Source organism: Thermobia domestica, chromosome 11, assembly GCF_964235325.1.
Source record: "Thermobia domestica chromosome 11, izTheDome1.hap1.1, whole genome shotgun sequence".
Taxonomy (NCBI): Eukaryota; Metazoa; Arthropoda; class Insecta; order Zygentoma; family Lepismatidae; genus Thermobia; species Thermobia domestica.
This window is the reverse complement of record NC_137464.1, coordinates 226,633,352-226,655,993: the sequence shown is the minus strand read 5'-3', so window position 1 is coordinate 226,655,993 and position 22,642 is coordinate 226,633,352. Positions and strand designations below refer to the sequence as shown.

Here is a 22,642-nt window from a genome sequence, read left to right as displayed (position 1 = left end):
GCAAACGAGCGACAAAACAGCAGCGCTTAAAGAACTATATCACGGACACTAACAACTATTCGAATTAAACCGTAAACAATAATAATAGCAAAATAATAAAACAACGACAAAAATAATAACAACAAAACGAAAGTTAACGATAATCCGACAACACTGTACCTTCAGAAGATGTTCTCTGTATAGCGCGAGAGACAATACTGGCAAAATTTAATGGGTGAGGATTGAAGACCGAAACACACCTTCGTGTTCTATTGGGTGGTGTAATTGATAGATCAAGGTCAAGCTTCACGACTCCTCATGATTACTGTAGGAGACTTACTGTTACTTTTTTCACTCGTTTCTCGATAATACCTCAATCCAATTTTCATCAAGATTTTCTTTTTGATTAATCGTACCTTGTTGTTGATTTATACTTTCAAGTCTCGGATTTTTTATTCTACTCTTCCTGCATCATATTTAAATATGTTCTCAGATTGCAGTTCAGTATTGAATATACTAATAGATACAGTAGCATCCTGTTGTAAAAAGGCCTTCAATTGACAGTATTCATCGCATAAACGAACTAGCTCTGTTTTGAGGGCTCTAATCTCATTTATGAGAACTTGAGTCATTTTATCCAGAGAACTTAAAATTCTTCTTTTGAAGAGAAATCAGATAAAGATACTCATCCTAATTAGCTTTAGTCTAATGAGAAATTTCTTCACCTTTTCCCAATCTATCATTATCATAATTTATCTGTTCATCACGATTTTTACATACAAAGTTACTTTCAGATTCCACATATAATAATAATAATAATAATAATAATAATAATAATAATAATAATAATAATAATAATAATAATAATAATAATAATAATAATAATAATAATAATAATAACAAACAGCAGAACAAAGAAAGAAAAATAGGAAAAAACACACATAGATAAGAGAAAGAACAAGTAAGTTATTAGTGTCAATGGCGAATCAGATAACAGGTCTACGTCAGTATAAAAACTTCCTCAAGCAAAGAGAATAAATTGATGGAAATTATGAAAAACAAATAAATAAATTTTGACTATTCTCTTTGAAAGAGACCCAATCAATATCGGTATCGTACTTCTATATTTTTGCTTTGTTGACTACTTATAAAAACAAATTATCATACAAATATTGCATACTTTCAAGCCAAATTCTGAGTGTTGATTTCATTCTATTAAAATCTATCAAAAATTAAGAATAAATTTTCTTTTTAAATTCTCCTTTCAATATATATATCAGCAAATATAACATAAAACTATTTGTTTGTCTTTCCAGAGTTAACGTGACAAGTAAAACTTTCGAAAAGTTAGTCAATGACGTCGAACCTTATTATAAAGCTCCATTTCGCCTTGAAAATATTTCGAACAAAGTCTTAGAGGTAAGCTATAAAATAAAATAACCTCAAAGCTATAAGCAAGGTTTTAGTTAACAGAGTTTTCAAGTTATTTGTACTTTCTTACAAAATGCAGATTATTACTGTAACTTCTATGATTTTTTTTTTTAAATAGTAGATTGCAATAAAAAACTTGTTTATTACTTTTAGTGATTTGTAAAATCATCATTTATTAATTACAGGAGTGGAAACAGTGCGGTGTGTGTCCCGATTTGTGCCTGCCTCCAAAGAACATATTCATTCCAACAGACTTCTCAATTTTTCCAGGGAGAGGAAAGGTCAGTTCATATTTTACAAAAATAAACAAATTACAACATAATTCTTTATCGTTAAGATTAGTTTTAACTGCAAATTGTCCGTGATACACAAACATTAAGAAAATGATGAATGGTTCTACTTTCTTTCATTATAGCATACCTTCTCTTAATGTACTACATATAATAATAATAATAATAATAATAATAATAATAATAATAATAATAATAATAATAATAATAATAATAACAAATGCCTTATTTACCGGCGCATGGGATGCACTTTTTTTCCCTTGAGTATAAGTTCAAAAATAGAATGCGTCTTATACGTCAATAAAGACATTTTGAATGCATCCATTTCAATAAGTATTTCCAATGGTATTTTATTTAATGTTTTTCTTGTTCCCTTATGATGTGCAGCAACATTCCAGCTACATACAGTTCAGTGACTCGCTAAATGTAGTTTGAATAGAATCGCTTTACTTACCGTTTCATAGTAAGTATGGTTTTCTGTGATCTCACATGCGCTATAGAGATTCCTGGACGCGCTTACAACTCTATAGTTAGTTAAATATTGTTAACTTTGCACATTGAAAATGAAATGAAATCTTTAAGTTTTACGTCCCACGATTATGCCGGTTGGGCTAAAGGAGACGGTGATGATGAAAGATGAGTGAAATGAAGAAAGTGGGAGGAAACGGGAGAATCCCGAGAAAACCCACGAGCACGGTGTTTGTCCACCACAAAGTCCACACGGCGCGAGCTGGGATCGAACCAGGGACCCCAAGCACCGGAGGTGAACGCTCTATCACTGAGCCACCGCGCCCCCAACTTTGCACATTGTTTTAATATGCAGTGAAAATATTTCTTCCTCAAAACTGAATATTGAAAATGAGTTTTCCTTGTACATCAGCAAATATGGTAAATAAATAAATAAATAAATAAATAAATAAAAGTAAAGTACCAGTTGATATCATGCTTTAAAAACATGAAAAATGACAATATAATTGCTTATCATTAAGACTAGTTTGTACAGTCAGCGACAACAACCCAGTTCTTTTCGTTTGGTAAAATTTATTTTGGGAATAATTGTAGTATAGCTAGAACTTACAACGGTAGCATGGCTGGAATGTACAAAAGATTAAATTCTTTTTAATTCACTGAAAAAAGCACTCAAATTATCCTTCCATTCTGAAGTTATTTACGACACTAATTTCATCAAACGGAAAGAAGTTTTGCCATTGACTGTACTATGGTTATCAATGATACATGAATATACGAACATGATAAATGATCCTACTTTTATTCATAATGACAAAAGACTTTTTATTGTAGACCCTACTATGATATATATATGTATAACAAGATAATAAATAAATAAACAAAAATAGCGTATAGATAATGTATTAATGAATGAATAGGGTGCATATCTAATATTAACAAAGCCAGTACTCATCATAAACATTCCAAAATGACAACACAATTCTTAATCAAGAACTTTTCAGCGGGTTCTTTTGGCGAGTACAGACTTTTTAATATAAATTCTGCAAGTATAAGTATAAACGAAAAGTAAAATATTATATTATTAATGCAGTATTATTATTGATTGAATACTGAATTATTGATTGACAATAATTTAAATTATACCCAATAAAAAATTCAAAATATATTCTACTAACGTATCTTTAACAATCTAAGAAACTTAAAATGAATCCTATATAGAAACAAACACTTTTGGATCATAGTCCGTATTCTGTGCCAGAGATCTTAACATTTCCTATGGTAATGTTTATGATATTGTCCCCGATACGTTGGAATACCGCAATGTGTCATGTCAGTTGGATCCTAAGCTCCTTAATAATGTCAACAAGAGCAAGGGAATGTCACTGAAACATTTGCTGCGTTATGTCAAAGAGACGACAGTTTCCTGGACCTCGTTGTCACTGGCAACGAAATGTGGACACTGCATAACAATCCCGAGTCAAAACAGCAGAGTTTGGTGTGCAAACAAACCGACTCGTCAGTAACGAAGAAATTCCGAGCAACTCCATCTACCGGTAAACTGATGTTCACAGTATTTTAGACATTCGGAAGATCACCCCTACTGAATTTCCTGTCAAGAGCTGAAACCATCAATTCAGAACGCTACTGTTTTCTACTTTCTTCCATCTGTTAGCAGCCATTAGGAAAATAGTCAGTGTACTCGGGATTTTGACGATATGCTTTTCCTCATGACAATGCAAACCGCACGTGGCGAATAAAACAATCATCAAACGTCACTCTCTCCGTTACGGAAGGCATTTTCGCCGATCCCAAGAGGTTCATCCAAAATATGACTGAAGTAGCATTCTTATTGGCCACGTACCGATGACGCCACCTACTATTACAACAACAACTACTACTACTACTTTTGCTATGGGTCTGTAGTACAAGGGCAAACTTATTTTAATAAAAGAAGTTTAATGGAAATTTTAAAAAAATAATCGTTAAATCACTTTGGATCTGTGTAGTACAAGGGCAAACTTATTTTAATGAAAGAAATTTAATGAAAACTTTAAAAAATAACCGTTAAATCACTTTCTGAATATTATTTTAACAAAAGAAGTGTTATAAAAATTTTAAAATAATAAAAAAAAACTTTCCCTAGGCAGGAGGCAGGGTTTGAACCCACGCCAAAAAACGATTTTCCTTACTAGCATGTTGCGCTAGCTCACTCGGCCACGAGGGCCAACAGCGGCTGGCGTTTACTTTGTGCTATATATATGTCATGACTCGTGATGTCTTATCTGTATCGGCCAATCAGATCAGAGGATATCTGAAGCTCTTGGGATTCGCGAAAATGCAGACCGGACCTTCTCTCCAGTGATTACCATATTTTTAGTCCATTGAAGATGTTTCTGATAGGGCAAAGGTTCACGAATAACACTGAAGTGAAGAACGTTGTTCGTCGTTGGTTCCGTGATGATCCATCCGCCTTATACTCTTCGGATACCGAAAACCTTATGGTACGGTGGGACAAGTATTTTAATAACTTGAAGAGTAGAATGTGATTATGTGCGAAAATAGTAAAAAATGCGAAGAGTATTGTGTGTATCTTGTTTTTCGTTTATGATTTGTAATCTGTCAATAAATCAGTAGGTGCAAAGAATTTTCGATTTTCTCTCTTATACAAGAATTAAGTAGTCCATTACTTCATGACACAAAGATTCACTTGGCATACGTCAATTATTATAAAGTGCTCGAATTATTCTTGACAGAAATCCGAACAATATAACAGACTCCATCCCTACATTTTACAATCGTGGGGGCTTATGTTGTTTTTAATAAATTAATAAATCAATGTCATGAAATTGGACACTTAAAAGTTAGAGAATTGCAAGTGGTGGCAATGCTTTTATGTGTCAATAACTTCAAATTTTTCGTTCTATTAACAGTAAAGTATGGAGAAAGGAATTTATACCTGTGGAACTCTTCAGAAGAAATTAGTTTGTACTTCTAAAATATCAGTTGCCTCGGTATCAAAACAATATACCCTCAACATTGAGTCAAACTATAAAAGGAAAAAGTCATTTTACAGAAGTTCAAGCGCTGTCCCCTTAACCTTTCATTTTAATTTCTACTTCTTATTATATTTTCGTCGTGGTTATATTGTTTTCGTCGTGGTTACGTCCCTTCAGCGTGAGAGACACGTGTTTGATTCCTGGTAGTAGTTCATGTGCTTCGGACTCCACGTTAATCTGTAAGTCCACGCCTCATATAGCCTGTACTGAAAGACATGTTAAACTTCAAAACCAACCAATCAATGTTCTCTAAATCTTTGTAATTTAGGTATTTATTACAATTTGTCTGTGTAAAGAAATTGAAGTAAAACACATTGTTTATTACTGTTCTTATGTAAAGAAATCTGTAGTTAATATTTTTAAATATTACTTGAATGGTCGTTTTATATTAATTAACATTAAATATAAATTGCAGAATCCACCTACACTTATATATGACACACCGTTGACCCGACTATGGTTCAAGCAAGATGATACATTCCTGTTGCCTAAAGAGGATATTTTCTTCGAGTTTTATAGGTAAAGTTAATTTCAATTGATTCTGAAATTGCTTTTTTAATGGTAAAGAAAAAGTAAAGGTGTATCTTGATTTACTTGTTTGTTAGTATTCTTAAATATTGGGTCGGTGCATCACTTCGAAGCATTTTGTAATAAGTTTATCTTTGTTCACGTATGTTTGCACTACAACAATTAATTAGCCCAAGCATAGACAGTTGAATAAAACATTGCATTGTATTCCTAAACACTTTATTATACAATATATATATATATATTATGTCAATTCTTGCGTTATTTTATGGAGATTTTCATGAAGAAATCATTTCGTCCAAGTCTGGCAGACCGTGGAACATCAGATAAGTCAAATCAGTCTTCTTGAGAATCGAGAAAACGACTTTCTTGTCGTATTTTTAGCAATGCTTCATACACAGCACAAACAATTTGTGCTCCATACACAGTACAAAGTGTTTTCTCTGCTCCTCTTGCATTTGCCCATCGATTAAACTTGAAGAGTAGAATGTGGCCGATATGATAAACTTTATCCACTTGGCGATCCACCTTGTTTCGACTGCAGCTTTTTCCGCTCCTGTCGCATTTTATCTTTGGTTAAACGTAAGAGCATAATGTGGCGGTTGTGATGAACTTCATCCACATCTCACTTCACCTTGTTTCGACTGCATAATACACAAAACTGGGTACAGAACTAAAATACACTGTATTTAGCAACATGAAATAAGAAACTAAGCAATAACAACGAAAACAAAAGGACAAAGAACGTTTGGCAACGCATTGTTGCTAATCCATATACAAAATGCTCCTAAAACTTGTGCACCGATCCAATACAATATTTTTGCGCTTTAGTATTATGTTCTCTATTTTGATAAAGTACTTATAACTCAAAACCACTGCGACATAGTTGATGAGCCATCTATCTATCAACCGGATAGCTTGTGTTAGGAGAGGGATTTATATCTTCTTCCACTATCATTTCAATGCCCTCAAAGTTTCAGCCAGCCTTTGTAAAATGGGTATTTGAGGAAACCTGCAGTTTAAAGGTGGCCACATTTTCTCTTGTACGTGCTAAACTCGAGTAAATGGAGTTTACTTCTACACCGTGGTCTGCTCCGAATGGTGGTTGTACCTAAGTGTAAACTCATTAGAGAAATTTTACTATCAGCTTGTGAAAAATACATGTGTTTAATGTGTCTTGTTGACATAAAAGAAAATACGTTTTTATTAACCATTGTTTATCTCTTCTTTCTCTGATTCACGCTGACTCAGTGGTTAAGCGCTCACCTCTGGTACGACCAGCTTCTGGTTCGATCTCAAACCATGTGAGTTTGTGATGCTCAGCATTTTTCTATGGGTTTTTCAGGCGTTCTCCTTTTCGTTCCACAATTACTTCATAATCGTTAACTTTCATTAATCATCTCTCCTTCAGCCTACAGGGCATAACCGTGGGGCATAGAACTAGAAATCTAATTTTTTCTTTGTTTCTTTTTCGTTTATCACGTAAATTTGGTTATTGTAATTAATTGATGCAGAATATTAATTCCTCTTATTTTCTATTTTACACAGATGTCAGTTTTCTTAAAGTATTTTCTGTTTACAAAGCAAAATACTATCCTATCTTGATATTTTTTTTTTTCAATATCATAAATCTTACAATGTTGTACTCACAAAGGAAGTCATTTCTGTCTTTCTTTTAGGTGCTGGAGGCTAAAACAAATTATTACAACTTACAAGTAATACAAGCCACTTACGTGTGAGAAATGTCTGCTAAAGTCACATCGCTAACATTTTATATTTCATCGCTACGAGCTACATAGAAAACATCTAGTGCAGGGCCGTGCAGTGGAAAATCAGCGCCCGGGGCGAAAGTATACGACGGCGCCCCCATACATATATTTCAAGCAATTTTCCTATCTTTTTTCCTTTTTTCTATCGAATTTTTCGCCCCCCCTCCCCGGGCACGGCCCTGATCTAGTGTACTAATTCTTGGTATTTTCCTGTTTGCACTCACTGTACCACTAATTCTTCTTCATCATTTTGGTGCATATCTCTCCTTAATCTACAGACATAACTTCAGAACACTAAAGTAGAAGGTTTATTATTAGTAACATGGATTCTGTAAGAAAATCGATTTAACTGAAAAAGTATGCAGGTATAAGCAAGCTTCGAATTACAGTCTAAAGTACTGGGCTTTTTCACTGGGTTAATAATGATATATACACCCTAAAATGATGACAGATTATCCCTGAATCAGGGCCGCTCATTGATTTCGTGAGTCCCTAGATAAATTTGCCTCCCGACACAATTATTTTGTCGCTAAAATCCGTCACAAAAACGCTAGATACACCGACTTATCATTGAAGTTGGCAATGCGAGTCGTCAAGCACCACAATCAATGATCGATATTGTTGTAAAATTGATGTCGAAAGCTGCAGAGCTTTTTATTTCTTCGATTTTTTCGCCATTGTTTTAAGTTTAGAAACTTAAGGTGAGTAAGGTGAGTGTAAAACCTCGACTATCACCAATGGATCAATCTCTACCAAAATAAATTGTTAAGATAAGGAAACGTGCTGCCGCCTATTGGTATGATTAGCACAAAGCTTCTGTAAAAACAAGTATCGCTAGCAAAGTAGGCCGTACGTTATAGTTGCGCACCTCAGATAAGCCTACTTCGTAGTTTGGCAGGTATTTCAATTTTAAAAAACACAATTAAATGAAGAAAATTTATAATGTGATAATTTTTTCACTAACCCCACGACATATATCGGGGTTGTCTCCCCCTTGTTCCTTATGTTCGATTCTATTTGAAGGAGATACAAGACATTCCCATACCAAATTATATAAAATTATTTGCAATTCAATAATGTTTTTAAAAAATTATCAAATCTAAAAAAATGAGAGTAGTAAAAGAACTATTTTGTCGGTATATATCATTTATAATTTTCAAGACTCTACTGTTTTGTGCCTTATAATCATCATCAAACATGTTTATAAGAGCAACATAATTTATAAGCTTCTCTAATATTTTTTTTTTTTGTTAAATTCATTTCTGCCATACACTAAGATTTATTAATGTTAATATTACTTATATTAGTTAAAGTCCTGAAGTTAACACATGATATTCTTATTTTACATTCATTGTAGCCCAATAGTGAACTTAGATCCTCTAAATGTTTGTTTGATGCATCAATTTGTTAGTCTTCTGAAAGATTCTGTGGATGAGACATTGGCTTCTGCTAAACTGATAGATTATGTGTGGAGTTTAAAGGCTACTGAATATGGAATAGTGGTAAGTCTACCATTATTATAAGATAAGTCTGTCAAATCATATGTTAATGAGAAAACGTCTATTTAAAAAATAGCAAAGGCTACCGCAGATATCATATAATGTGATAATCATATTAAATATATGTCATCTTATTACAGAGAAGAGAAATAATAATAATAATAATAATAATAATAATAATAATAATAATAATAATAATAATAATAATAATAATAATAATAATAATAATAATAATAATAATATATAAAAGAGATAAATTAACATAGCATGCGAAAAACAACCATAACTTCTTTGTAGTTCCTTGCCTAATGAGATGAGAATACTGATGCTATCTTTAATGTTTTGAAATTAGAAATATTTGCATTGAGTACGTCCTAAAACAGAAGGAAAAATGTGTAATAGATGTTCATAAGATTGAGTTGTGCAGGAAAGCAACATCCATATTAACAAATGTAAAGTTAAAGTAATACAAAATATACGCAATACTGTTCACTGATCCTGTACAATGAACCAACTAATAGGTTTAAAAAGTGAAAGAAATGTAAACTATGTAAATTTGAAACTGTAATTAAGAGTTTGATATTTAAAAGGTATTTTTAATGCAATTAACGAAAATATGGGAAGTATGTTCGAAAAAAGGTATATTTATAATCAATATACATAAATTTTGAGTATTATGAACGCATATGTAACATGGTTCCATTATTGTAAATAGTATATTTTATATTTATTAATTGGATATATTTTTCTGTACATTGGCTTATTCTATGCTATAATGTGTTTAAACATATGTCTAGGTACTAGAACGGGATAACAAGTACTCTTATGTAATCTAATTATATCTATCTATTCACGAAGAATGAAAAACTCACAAATAAACCGAGATTCGAACTCGGGTTCCCGGCTTAACGAGCCAATGGGTTAACCACTACGTTATCCAGTTCACTCCTTGAACAGCCATACATTTGATCATTCTTGAAGTCGGTGCTCTGCCACTTAAAGCAGATAGACTGTACCACAACTCTTCTTGTGCTTGGATAATCCATTTTCTACATTAGAGAACACCTGATGGTTGAATTATATATATTGCGTTTATAAATGGAGAAAACAACTGATTTTTTTAATACACCAATTCGTAAACTATTCATTGTAGCCTTGGAAAATTCAAGATTGCTGATAATATTCCAACTGACCAAAACAGTATATATATTTTAAGAGTATATATCTGTGTTACAGTTTCGGCTATGTAACATAGTCTTCCTCAGACACATTATGAGAGAAATGTCCAATTCGATATTACGGAAGAGAAGATTTAAAAGAAAGAAAAAGAGGAAGAGGCAGAGAAAGAAGGAAAAAGATTGTTTGGAATTGAAAGTTTAGGCGAGAAAACGGAGGTCCTGAAGAATTTGGTGGGGAAGGAAGGGGTTAATACATACATAAAAGGAGGAAAGAGGATAATAGTGAGAGACAAAGGAAAGAAGAAAGCAAAGGAGATAAGATCAGAAGAGGAAGGAGTAGTGTACCAAGTTAATTGTAAAGATTGTAATATGAAGTACATAGGGTAAACAGGAAAGATGTTAGAACAAAGGATAAAACAACATAAGGACGATGCCAGACTAAAAAGAGAGAACAAAGCAATAGATAAACACATTAAAGAAACGGGACATGAGATAGATTGGGAAAGAATAAAAGGATTAGAAAGTAAAAAAAGGAGTGTGATAAAAAAGTGGAAAGAAGCCCAGTGGATTAAGAAATATGGAAAGGAGAAGTTGATGAATTGGTCTATTGGACTTGTGATACATTAATTATGGGAAAAGATGATAGACAAAATAGAAAGAAAGAATTCAAAGGATTAACACGAGCTATAAGGACAGGTGTACAATGTTGATCAAATGTGATAATGGATAACAGCAGGTGCATAATAGTGAACAGAAAGTGTAAGTGACAAACATCTGATTAAGAGTTTAAGTTCTTAACCAATTAAAAGTTTTTAAACAGGTACGCAAATGAAAATTACAAATGTACTTTTTAGAACCAAATAAAAGCTTACGTTTGGTAAAGAGAAAGTGGGCGTGTCCTGCATTCAGATTGTATCTAAGCTGGGGAAATTCAATATTTCTCTCATAATGTGTCTGAGGAAGGCTACACACACACACACACATATATACTGCTTTGATCAGTTAGAGTTTCATTAGCAACCAATTCGTCTTTAAGTTCAAAATTCTACTAGTTTCTCTAAGCACAACAGGAGATGTGATACAGTCCATATGATTAGAGTAACTGAGCACTGACTTCAAGGATGATAGAATGTAAAGCTGATTCAGGGGGTGGACTGCGTGACGCATGGTTAATGCATGGAGACGGTAACCCAGAGATCCGGTTTTTAATTTCAGTCCAGTCGGAATATTTTCGACACTCTATTCGTATCATTGAATTCGCACGTAAAGAGTATGGTATAAACTCAGTTATTTCCTTTATTTAACAGAATGATCTATGAAACTGTCTACCGTAAACATAAGAGGTCTGAAAAGTTATACAATCATGACTTTAGCCAAAAACAAATTTTCGAACATTGCAAGTAATTATGTCTTACTGGCATTATTCTTTGTTATTATTTTTGCTTAGATAGAAGGATTTACAAATGTAAATAAACTAGGACAAAAAATATTTGGGGTATAATTTTATTTTTAATAATGAGACTTAATGTCTCAGGTACAGCTAGATCAAGACGCAAAACTTCAAAGTCAGACGCACTCGCCAATCCATAAATGATGGTCTCCAGTATCTCTCACGTACATATTATTAGAGCCCCCCCCCCCCAAGCCTTTGGTTTGACAAAAAGAGAGATTACATCAGGGCATAAAATTTTAAAACCAGACAATTAGATTCAGGATAATCAATTTTTGAATTAGACAATTCATATACATGTTAAAAAAGGTCCGCGTTCACTTTATGCTTGTATAACGCTCTCTCTCTGTACTGAAGTATGGTACCAGTTGTCGATTGCAGTTTTCGGATCAAAGTCCTTAAGTGAAGAACCATTGATGGGAATTGTCAGCAAATCATCCAGCGACCTACTGAACACTGGTCGCCAGCTCTAAATTTCTAGTCGCCAATGGCGATCTGGCAACCGAAAATTTTACGCCCTGAGCTAGATAAATCTCCTAACTTCAGAAAACTTTTCTAAATACGTTCTGATGTAAATATTTTGAGCCAGAATTATTCTCTACATAGAAGAGAATTTAGTTTTTTTGATTTCTACGTTTTCATAAAATCGAGGGATGGCTATCAAAATATCATATAGTTTTATCTAAGAAAAAGCTTGATCATTTATTTTATATTGAAGTTCGACCACTTTCAATTGTAGGATCTTCATTACAGAACTTTTAAAATAAATAATAATAAGTAGATTCTTCTAAAACAGAAATGGATGAATTAACTAAAATAAGAGACAGAACCTTGTACAATTTTACATACATATAGAGAGGGATTAGCAGAAACTTGAAAACTTGTAGCTTTTTTTTTTCTTTATTAGCGTAAATGACATACGTTTGTGCAGAATATAAGTTTGTCTTTCTTCATTTCAATGTATTATTATTATTATTAATAGAGACCGGATATTAGGCAAAAGCCTATTCTTTAATATTAAAGATGTGATCAAGAATAAGGTTTTGAAGATTATATGAGGGGTTATGGTTTCGATTTAAGCCAATTTTATTTTGCCTATTTTGCCTATTTCTCCTCTTACTGCCTAAATAATTGCTTTAATGCCTAATGTTACCTGTATTTTCTTTAAAATTACCCTTCATTGGGAAAATATATAATTTATATAATATAAATAACACATACACATATATATTAGGTGTTTGTAAAGACAATACGTGGTACATTACAGTATATTTGGAATGCATATCAAACTTCAGATAACTTTTATATATACATACAGTAAAAGAAAATATTAACAAATAGGTATTCTATATTCTTTGAACATTGTCTATGAATTGAATCTATTTTTATTTTTTAATTGTATTGAGTGTTTATCTTCACTATTTCGAGTTACATTTTAGAGCCTATTTTTTAAATTTTAACTGCCTATTTGCCTGAATATTTTCCAAGTTTTTAATGCCTAAACGTCAGGTCTATATTATTATTATTATTATTATTATTATTATTATTATTATTATTATTATTATTATTATTATTAATAATAATAATAATAATAATAATAATAATAATAATAATAATAATAATAATAATAATAATAATAGTATGCAATTTTGGAGAACAATGAAGCATATTTTCCTATTTTTGCGTAAATGCATATAAAGAGTTAAAATATTTTTTCCTATAATTTATATGCTTTCAGTAGAACCTTTTTATTATTATTATTATTAATAATAATAATAATAGTTCTGATGTATTTGTCACTTACGTATTTGAATGAGAGATTAAAACTTAATGTAACTTTTAGCAACGAGGCTATTTGAAACGGAACATATTATCTTAAGATGAGATCTAAGCAACTACTCGGGTTTTTATCCAAGACAAATACTTTTACTGGAAATAAAAAATCTAGGACCACGCGTAAAGAAAGCATAACATTAGTTTCTTGGTCATGAAAGAGCGCACATTTAGCAATTACTCTTGTAGAGTATACTATATCATTTTACATAAATATTCTTTTCAGGTGTATTTGTCTGGATTTAGCAGTAAACTTCACTTTTTGTTGGATACAATAATGGAAAGAATTACAAATCTTAAGATTGATCCTGAACGATTTGATTTATACAAGGAAGAAGTAAGTTAATTTCTTTTAAATAAACCATTTTTTAACTCGTAAGTTTGTAAGGAAATATTTGGTACCGATATACTTATTTTGTTTCGCACATATGTTTAAACCCTATCTATAGATAAAGAAACGTATGTTTAAATGTCATTTACAGACACAGAAGTATATGTTTAAATATAATTTACAGATACAGAAGAATATGTTTAAATGTCATTTACAGACACAGAAGTATATGTTTAAATGTCATTTACAGACAGAGAATTATATGTTTAAATGTCATTTACAGATACAGAAGTTTATGTTTAAATGTCATTTACAGATACAGAAGTATATGTTTAAATGTCATTTACAGATATAGAAGTAAATGTTTAAATGTCATTTACAGATACAGAAGTACAGTAGAGCGTCGATTATCCGAACGTCGGTCAACCGAACGACCGCTTAACCGAACTGTGTACTCGCTCGCACCTGTTACTCTCTCACCCTACCGTCCATCATCCCCTTCACTCCCAAACCAAGTTTCCCACAGTAGTCGCCGCACTGAGCCACCGCTGGCGGAACATTGCTTCTAATGGGGCCTTCATAAGGCGCTGCTGACCGGCCAAGCCGCCAGTCACTGTGTTTCAACAATCAGCATACTTCTGTCGGTTTGGCACTGGCTGTAGAAGTACAGTCCAGTACAGTGCAGTACAGTACAGTACAGTACAGTACAGTACAGTTCGATTATCCGAACAAACCAGTTTTCCGAACACCCATGTCCCCCAATTACTTCGGATAATCGACGCTCTACTGTATATGTTTAAATGACATTTACAGATACAGAAGTATATGTTTAAATGTCATTTACAGATAAAGAAGTATACGTTTAAATGACATTTACAGATATAGAAATATATGTTTAAATGCCATGTACAGATACAGAAATATGAATCACTTAAAGGAAGCTAGCAGAAATTGTAGGTAAATCTGTAGTTAACCTTGTTCTGAGTAGTGCACTAAATTGTTTGGTGTTTTAAATGTGATAAAGCGGTTTAACTTAATTGATAATTTTACTGATTTTTTATAAACTGTTAATTCAGTCTTATCATTTAAAATAAAATTGATGTAAAATTTCAAAACCTTTCATATCGTGATAAAATTCAATCAATTGAAAAGCATAGAACACAAAGTAGATCGGGAAGTTCATTTTCTTCTATCATTTTTTCTTCTCTTGAGTAATACAGTATTACAGAAACTTAAAAAAAAACATTGTTTTTAATATTTTTTTAAAAAAATAACGAGGAAGCAGAGAACTATATAATGGTATCTAATAGTATATAGAACGTATCATGGTATGAGGTGACAAGTGTATGGTTTTGTCATATTATTGGACCTGCTACAAAGTATGATTTATTCTTACTTCAACTCGATCTTCTTAATGTTTATTCAAGTTTCAATGCTCTTACCATGCTCATTTCTTTAGAAATTAAATTGTGAGACAGGTCAAAAATTATTGTTTCTGACCTAATCAGTGGCAGTTCTTAAGGGAAATCATATTGGTAAAATAAAATATCGCTAGAAGCTAAGAGATAATCACTTATCTAATTTTCTAATTTTTGTATACAACAACTTACGCATTAAGTAAGTTTTTCTATCCTTAGCTCGTTTTCTACAAGAGCCGCCATTGGAACCTTATGTCACCATATAGAGTGTACATCACTTTAGTACAAGTCTGTTTGTCATCTGAAAAGGATAGATAGAAATTCGTGGATTACTGCTATTCCATCAGAAACATTTCTTGAAATTCCTAAGATACAGGCTTCAATTTTTCATTAAAAAAAAATTATTTTCGACTTTTCTTCATTTCTCAATACATTCCTGTATAACAACCCTACCATTCTATTAATAATAGGAATTCAAGAAAGTACCTGAAGCATTATCAAAGGAGCAAATTCGATTTTAATAGTACATAAAAACTGTTTTTTTTTTAATTTTCTTTATTAGTTATTTATTTGTTCATTGTATATTGTAAGGATCCCCACGTTGCCGTACCAGGCAATAACCACGTGTGAACTACATGTGTTGGTAATAAATAAAAACAAACAGACGACGGTCCCGAAGAGGAGTCGATCACCATCGCCAACAGTCGGAAGGACGAGTACCCACGATGGAAGCTGACAAGACAGAATAAAAAGGACCTGCAAACCTCAACCAACATCAATCTTCACGGATTGATCACAACACCTAAAACCCCTCTCACGACGCTTGGTCACCGAGAGATACCTATCTTAATACCCACGACGCTCGGTCAACGGGTTCCTATCCTCTTTCTCACGACGCACGGTGCTTTTGCCTCCAAAATAAGTGTGCAGTTGAGGACGCCGAGGTTTCTCCTGGCGTGATTCGTGCGTGATTCCAGGGCAATTGCAATAATCCCACATGTGCAGAAATACGTTGAAAGAGTAAAAATAGGACCAAAGACTTCCTAGTTGTAAAAGCTTTGCCATTGTTTTTACAACTATTGACGATAAATTTCTGAAAGCGAAGTTATCATTTCGGCTCTTCTTAGCAACTAATGTAGAAATATTTTTACAAAGCTTTCAATCAGATCTTCCATTAGCGTCAATATTATATGAGTCCATTTTTGCAACTGTGAAAAAAGTGATAACAAGAGTTGGGAAACAAGAGGTCCTTCAGAAATCCCAGAATCTCACAAATATTGATTTGTAAAAGCCAGAAAATCTGCTATCAGCCAGAAATATTGACTTAGGTTTTGCTACGAGAGCAGCTCTTCGAGTTACAGGCCAACTAAACGAAAGAGATATGCTTGAATTCAGATTACAGTGTCGCAAGACAATGATTAGTTTGTGCAGAAAATCGTTGTCAAAGTCAGCTCTGACTTATAAGCTTACAAAGGGAATTTCTTACTTTGAGCCAGAAATAGCTAAACTACCTGACAAAGGAAGCAATCGAATGACTCTTGCATTGAATGTGTTCGTGGAAAATAAATGGATCTCAGGGAAAGAAGCCAATAAAATACTGCGAGAATTTAATTCTGTCTGTAATAAAGAAAGAAGCATTCAGTGACATGCTTCTGAATTTTGTTCCAAAAAGTGAGAGGTTAGATTACTTCTCGCTTCGCAGTGTTCTTCCTGGAGTCCCATTTACCACAGAGAGTTGGGGATAATTTCTCAAAATAGTGCTCATTTTATTTCATGGGAATGCACCTCTAGAACGTGGGTTCTCAGTTAATAAAGAGATACTAGTTGAAAACATGCAAGAAGAATCTCTCATAGCACAGAGACAAGTGTATGATGTTACTGTGATGGGAGGCATTGACAAGGTTATAGTAACAAAGGATATGATTCATGCTGCGGCCAATGCTCCTGTTGTGTACACCGAGAAGGTGAAAGAAAAAAAGTCAGGCAAAAGCAGTAAAGGGAACAATATCCCTACAGCTGAAGAACTTTCAAGAGAAGAAAAGGAAAATTATGGAGGAGGCACGACAGTTCCTTGCTGCAATTGAGATAAAAATTGTGACAGTGAGGTAGGTGGTAACTCTATAGATATTTGTAACTTATTAACTATGTAATTATACTTTTGTATGTAGAAGAAATTTAAATATGTTTTCAACTGGAAAGAAGAGGACTGTAATAGTTGTTCATTGTTTAAAAGTTGTGTTGACTTTAAGTAGCTTTTAACAGAATATAGTTACTCGCAATACTAATTGATACTTTACACAAGAGAAAGGAAGAAAGCTTCAAAACCTATAACCATGTTAAAGATTGTGTTAAGGAACATCAGTTAGAAACGTGAAACAAAGTACGTACCTATTTCATTCATATTTATGACATGTTCAAAACAGTGTTCAATTGATATAAAGGTAAAGGTACATGAATAAAAAATAGTTTAATATTTCCAGCTTAGAATAGTTTATCATTATACATGTAATTACAATCCTTGTATTAACATTTCATATTTTAATCATTTAATTTAATATTGTATACTTAGGTATAAAAATGCCTTTGCGTTTGAAATTGCTTGCCAGGGAAAACCGGGAAATATCAGAGAATTTCAGAATTGAATGTGAATGGACACCCTGTATAACTGCTACTTGGAATTTGAATATATGATTAGATATGTCCATAGAGAATCAAATAACGAATAAATAGTATGAAATATAGCAAACAATAAAATAATAAAATAAGTGATAAATTTAATATGAAGAAAAAACAAATAATATAAATATAAGCTAAGAAATATAAAATAATTTAATCGAATGAAGCAATAATAATAAGAAAATAAGATGATAAAAATTATAACACAATTTCTGTACATTCAACGAACTCTCCAATGGTATAAAGAAAGTCTAAATTAACCAATTACACAACTTGTTTTTAAATGTTTTTAATGGCAAATGCTGCATGGATGTTGTTAGCTTATTAAACGACTTCGGTCCTACAATGAAATAATTGTTTCTTTCTTTGGTTAATCTACTAAAAGGTAAATAAATTTTCTTACACCATCTAGTATTATATGTACGTATCTCCTCCCTCAGTTTCATATTTGTAAGATTTTGTTCATATTTGTAAGATTTTGCTTTGTGTAAAGTAGCTCTTGATAAATATACAAATTCACTACTGTCATTATCTTAAGTTTAATAAACAATGGTTTGCAGTGTTCTTTGTCAGATGCTCCATCAATAATCCTATTTATTTATGTATTTATTTATTTATTTTATTTTTTATTTTATTTATTTATTTTGCAACACTAGAACATCATGAACCTGACTACTATTACCCCAAAACAAAATCCCATACCGAATCGTACTATGAAAAAATGCAAAATATGACTATCTCATATATCCATGAGGAAATGTATTAGTTTGACTTCTTAATAGGCAGAGCACTCGTGAGAATTTTGTACATATATATTTCTCTCATATCAGTTGGCTGTTTAAATATATACCAAGAAATTTAACCTCAGTACTTTTATATTTTTCCTTATCATTAAAATGGTTAAAGCTAAATGCTACTCCTTTTGTATTGTCTTGATTTAATACAAAACTATTTGTTTTAAACTATATTGCAGCTTCTATTAATGCACTTTCAGCTTCTGCATAGATATTTTCAAAGCTTGTATTCGTATTTAATAGCGTAGTATCATCTGCATATAGAATTGATTTAATATTGCTGTTAAGAGGTAAATTGTTTATCATTAGAGGGTCCAAAACGGAACCTTGCGGTACTCCATATTTTATTTCCAAAATATTTGAATGTTTGTTGTTAATACTAACTATCTATTTACACTCTTCTAAATATAATTTTATGAAGTTCAAACTATTGTTATTTAAATCATAATACATTAATTTATTGCAGAAAATATAATGATCTACATAGTCAAGTGCTTTACTTAAATCGAAGAAAGTCGCTAAAGGAAAATCCTTCTTTTCAGAAACTTCATATACTTTATTTATTAGAGACTCAAGTGTATCAATAGTGGATTCGCCAGATCTAAATCCGTGTTGAGCTTCAGAAGTATATTTTTCTGAGTCGAATATTCATGTACTTGATTTTTTGCAATGATTTATATAATTTTGGAAAAATGGGATAAGAGATATTGGTCGATAGTTTGACGGACTCAAACAATCACTCTTTCTGTGTACAGGAATAACTTTAGCTATTTTAAATGCTGTAGGAAAGATTCCTTGAAGAAAACACTTATTAAAGCATAATAAAAGAAGTTTCGCAATATGATATATGATAGCCTTAATTAAGCTATTAGATGTGTCAAATATAGCGTTACTGTATGATGTTTTAATTTCTTAATTACTTCTATGACATCATCAGGCCTAACTTGCTTTGTAAGGAAAGTCGCACTGAAAGGACTATGCTGACTAATATACTATAACATATTAACATTAGTGTTCGAATTTCTTCTTTTGATCTTCTCTACAGAAGTAACAAATTAAGTATTTAGAGTATGAGATGAGAGAGTAACAGCATTATTACGAAGCGAATTATCATTTTTCTTACTTCGTTAATTATTTTCCACGCAGTTTTGCATTTATTTGAAGAAGATTCGATACAATTTTCATCATGTTTTGCTTTCGTTACATTTATGTACATATGGTAGTTTTGTATTTATTCCTTTCAGTCATATACCTATCCTTCAATTCCCTAGTCGAGCGTTTCTCAACCTTCTTTACTTTGGGGCACACCGAAGTACGTTTCAAACTTTCACGTTACCCCTGCTTGTGATTTTTTCCTAGATGCAAAAAGCAAACATATAAAAATACATACAATATTTTTTTTCTAATTATGGAACGACTATGAGATACAAATTTCACAAGCAAAGTACGTAAGACTCTTGAATAGAAACATATTAACATAAATGAAACTTATAGCTCTTAAGCAGGAATATGAGAAAGAAATATTTCGATCAGAAATATAAGAAATCAAACTTAAAACTAATGAGTCCCTGGCGATTTTTGCAAAGCATATCTATGCGTGGACGAACTCTTGACAGACATACTCTCATGTCCAGTGTTTCTTTCCGAAGAAAAATAAAAAGCGTTAAAAGTAAACTTTTCAGCTTTAAATTTGGAAGTGTGAAACCAAGTCGATATTTTTTTATTTTCGTCTAAAGATAATTTCTTTGTGGTAGATCATAGAAGACATTAAAAATCTAGCGACACACCTGACATGTACTCGCGACACACCAATCTGTCGCGACACAGCGATTGAGAAATCCTGTATTACACGCTTATGTATATTATAATACTACATTATTTTAGCTTTCATAGCAGAAAGTTCGGGAGTATTCCAAATCCTATTATTTAACTGGATATTCTTTGTTGAATTACATCTGACCATCCTGTTTGGAACATATATTTAATTTTTCTTTTTTAAACCTAGTTAGAAAGAGATCAAGCGTATCATTGGCATTTAAATTATCATACTTACGGAACGAATCCCAATTCATATACGATAGTGCTTAAATAAAGTTATGTAAGTTACTTTTAGTAATGGGTTTAGTTGTAATTAGTTTGGAGGTAGTATAATTAAATTTACAGTGTCTCATATTTGTATTCATTAGTTTAGCTAATACGGCATTGTAATCTGAAAAAAGAAATTTACTTACATTGCTGGTTACATACTCTGTTTTGTGTTTGTGAATATGTTATCTAAGCATGTTGTGCCACTGGGTGGTTTATTATTTACCATCTGAAGATGCATATTGTCTAAATAGATTTAGTAACCAATATACAGCTAGTTGTTTGGTAGTAACAACAAAACGTTTATTTACATTACCTCCTACAACACCTTATAATTTTTTTTTTTTTTTTTTTTGAAATGTCAATAACTGCTCCAGTTTTTCTACAAAAATATTTGGATCACCATCAGGTGGTCTATAAATGGATAAAATTATTAACTTGTACTGACCTAGAAAAATTGCAGTTGTTTCAAATGAAGGGTAAGGGGAAAAAAGAAGAAATGTCACAAAACTGCATTTTTGAGAAAACGGCGTTTTAATATTGAAAACCGCGTAAAGAGAATAGAGTTATTAAATCTTTCGCCCCTTTTTACATGGACATTTCTACATCTAGGCATGCATAACATATACAGTCAAATAGTACCAAGAGTCGCTAACAGATAGGACAAAACATCCGAAAAGCACATACATGGACATTCCTTGTTTTTTTTCCCTTACCCTTCAAATACAAGTTCAGTGTTAAGAGAAGTTATGTCAAGCTGGCGGAATTTAGTGTGACTATTTATATAGATGGCACCACCACCGCATGTGTATTTACTTCTACTATAGCTATTTGCCAGAACAAAATCGTCTACGATGTTGTATTGGAGTTCAATGTCTGTACTCCAATGTTCACTCACACAGAAAATATTTATATCAGAAGCAAAATCTGATATAATTAATGATTTATCTTTTAGGCATTTAACATTCAAAAAACAATTTTAGATCATTACTGGTGTTGGTTGTTTGTTAATGCTATACTGCCAACCTTAATGGCAGTATGATGTGGAGAGTTAATATCATTGTAATCCATTTTATGCTCCGATTCCAATTACATTGTATAGTTAATTGCTTTTCAACAAGTTCATTTCTATCTGTTGACAATTTTTGTTTTTCCACTCTATATGGCGATATATTGAAATGAAATCTTTCAGTTTGGCGTCCCACGTTTATGCCAAGTAGTCTAAAGAAGACGACGACGATGATGACAAGTGAATGCAATGATGGATTAAATAAAGTGGGAGGAAACGGGAAAACCCCGAGAAAACCCATGCATACCGTGTTTGTCCACCACAAAGTTCATTTGGCGGGATCAGGGTCTGAACCCGGGACCCAATGCACCAGAGGTGAACGCTCTACCACTGAGGCACCACGACCCGGCGATATATTGAGATGCACATTAAACGTTTCTCAGGTTCCTCTATATGAACTGAACATTTTCCAAAATAACTATTAAGATGTCGTCGAAATTTGTGGATTATTTATGTTTTTGCTCAAAAATTAGTTTAGCAATCTACTTCAAAAATTATTTTCTTATGAAATGATTTGAGATCTAATACATATGTTTATTTTTCTTCACCGAAAGATTTTGTATTTTTATTTTTGTCTTCTGTTTTATTTTCTTTTAATTATTCTTTCTTCCTCTTTTTCCATTTTTTAAAAAATAATATAATATTGTTAAAATGTTATTACTTAAATACGTTTCTTGTTGAGTTATCCTTTATTGAAGGCTAATATAATTTTTAGTCGAATAGATAATTACACTGGAATGTTGTATAGTGCTGTTAACAAATTAGATTTGTATTTTTTTATATAT

The 22,642-nt window shown here is 32.1% G+C and overlaps 1 protein-coding gene across 2 annotated transcripts in view; it reads left to right on the top strand.

Moving 5' to 3' along the window:
* LOC145664779 (insulin-degrading enzyme-like) overlaps positions 1-22,642 on the top strand; it is a 155,791-nt gene that overhangs the window by 55,473 nt on the left and 77,676 nt on the right. For both annotated transcript variants that reach the window (XM_081731735.1, XM_081731736.1), the window contains exons 10-14: positions 1,296-1,398; positions 1,596-1,691; positions 5,643-5,746; positions 8,882-9,026; positions 13,711-13,821. In XM_081731735.1, coding sequence (XP_081587861.1) covers positions 1,296-1,398; positions 1,596-1,691; positions 5,643-5,746; positions 8,882-9,026; positions 13,711-13,821 — 559 coding nt within the window. The remainder of the gene's footprint in view (positions 1-1,295; positions 1,399-1,595; positions 1,692-5,642; positions 5,747-8,881; positions 9,027-13,710; positions 13,822-22,642) is intronic.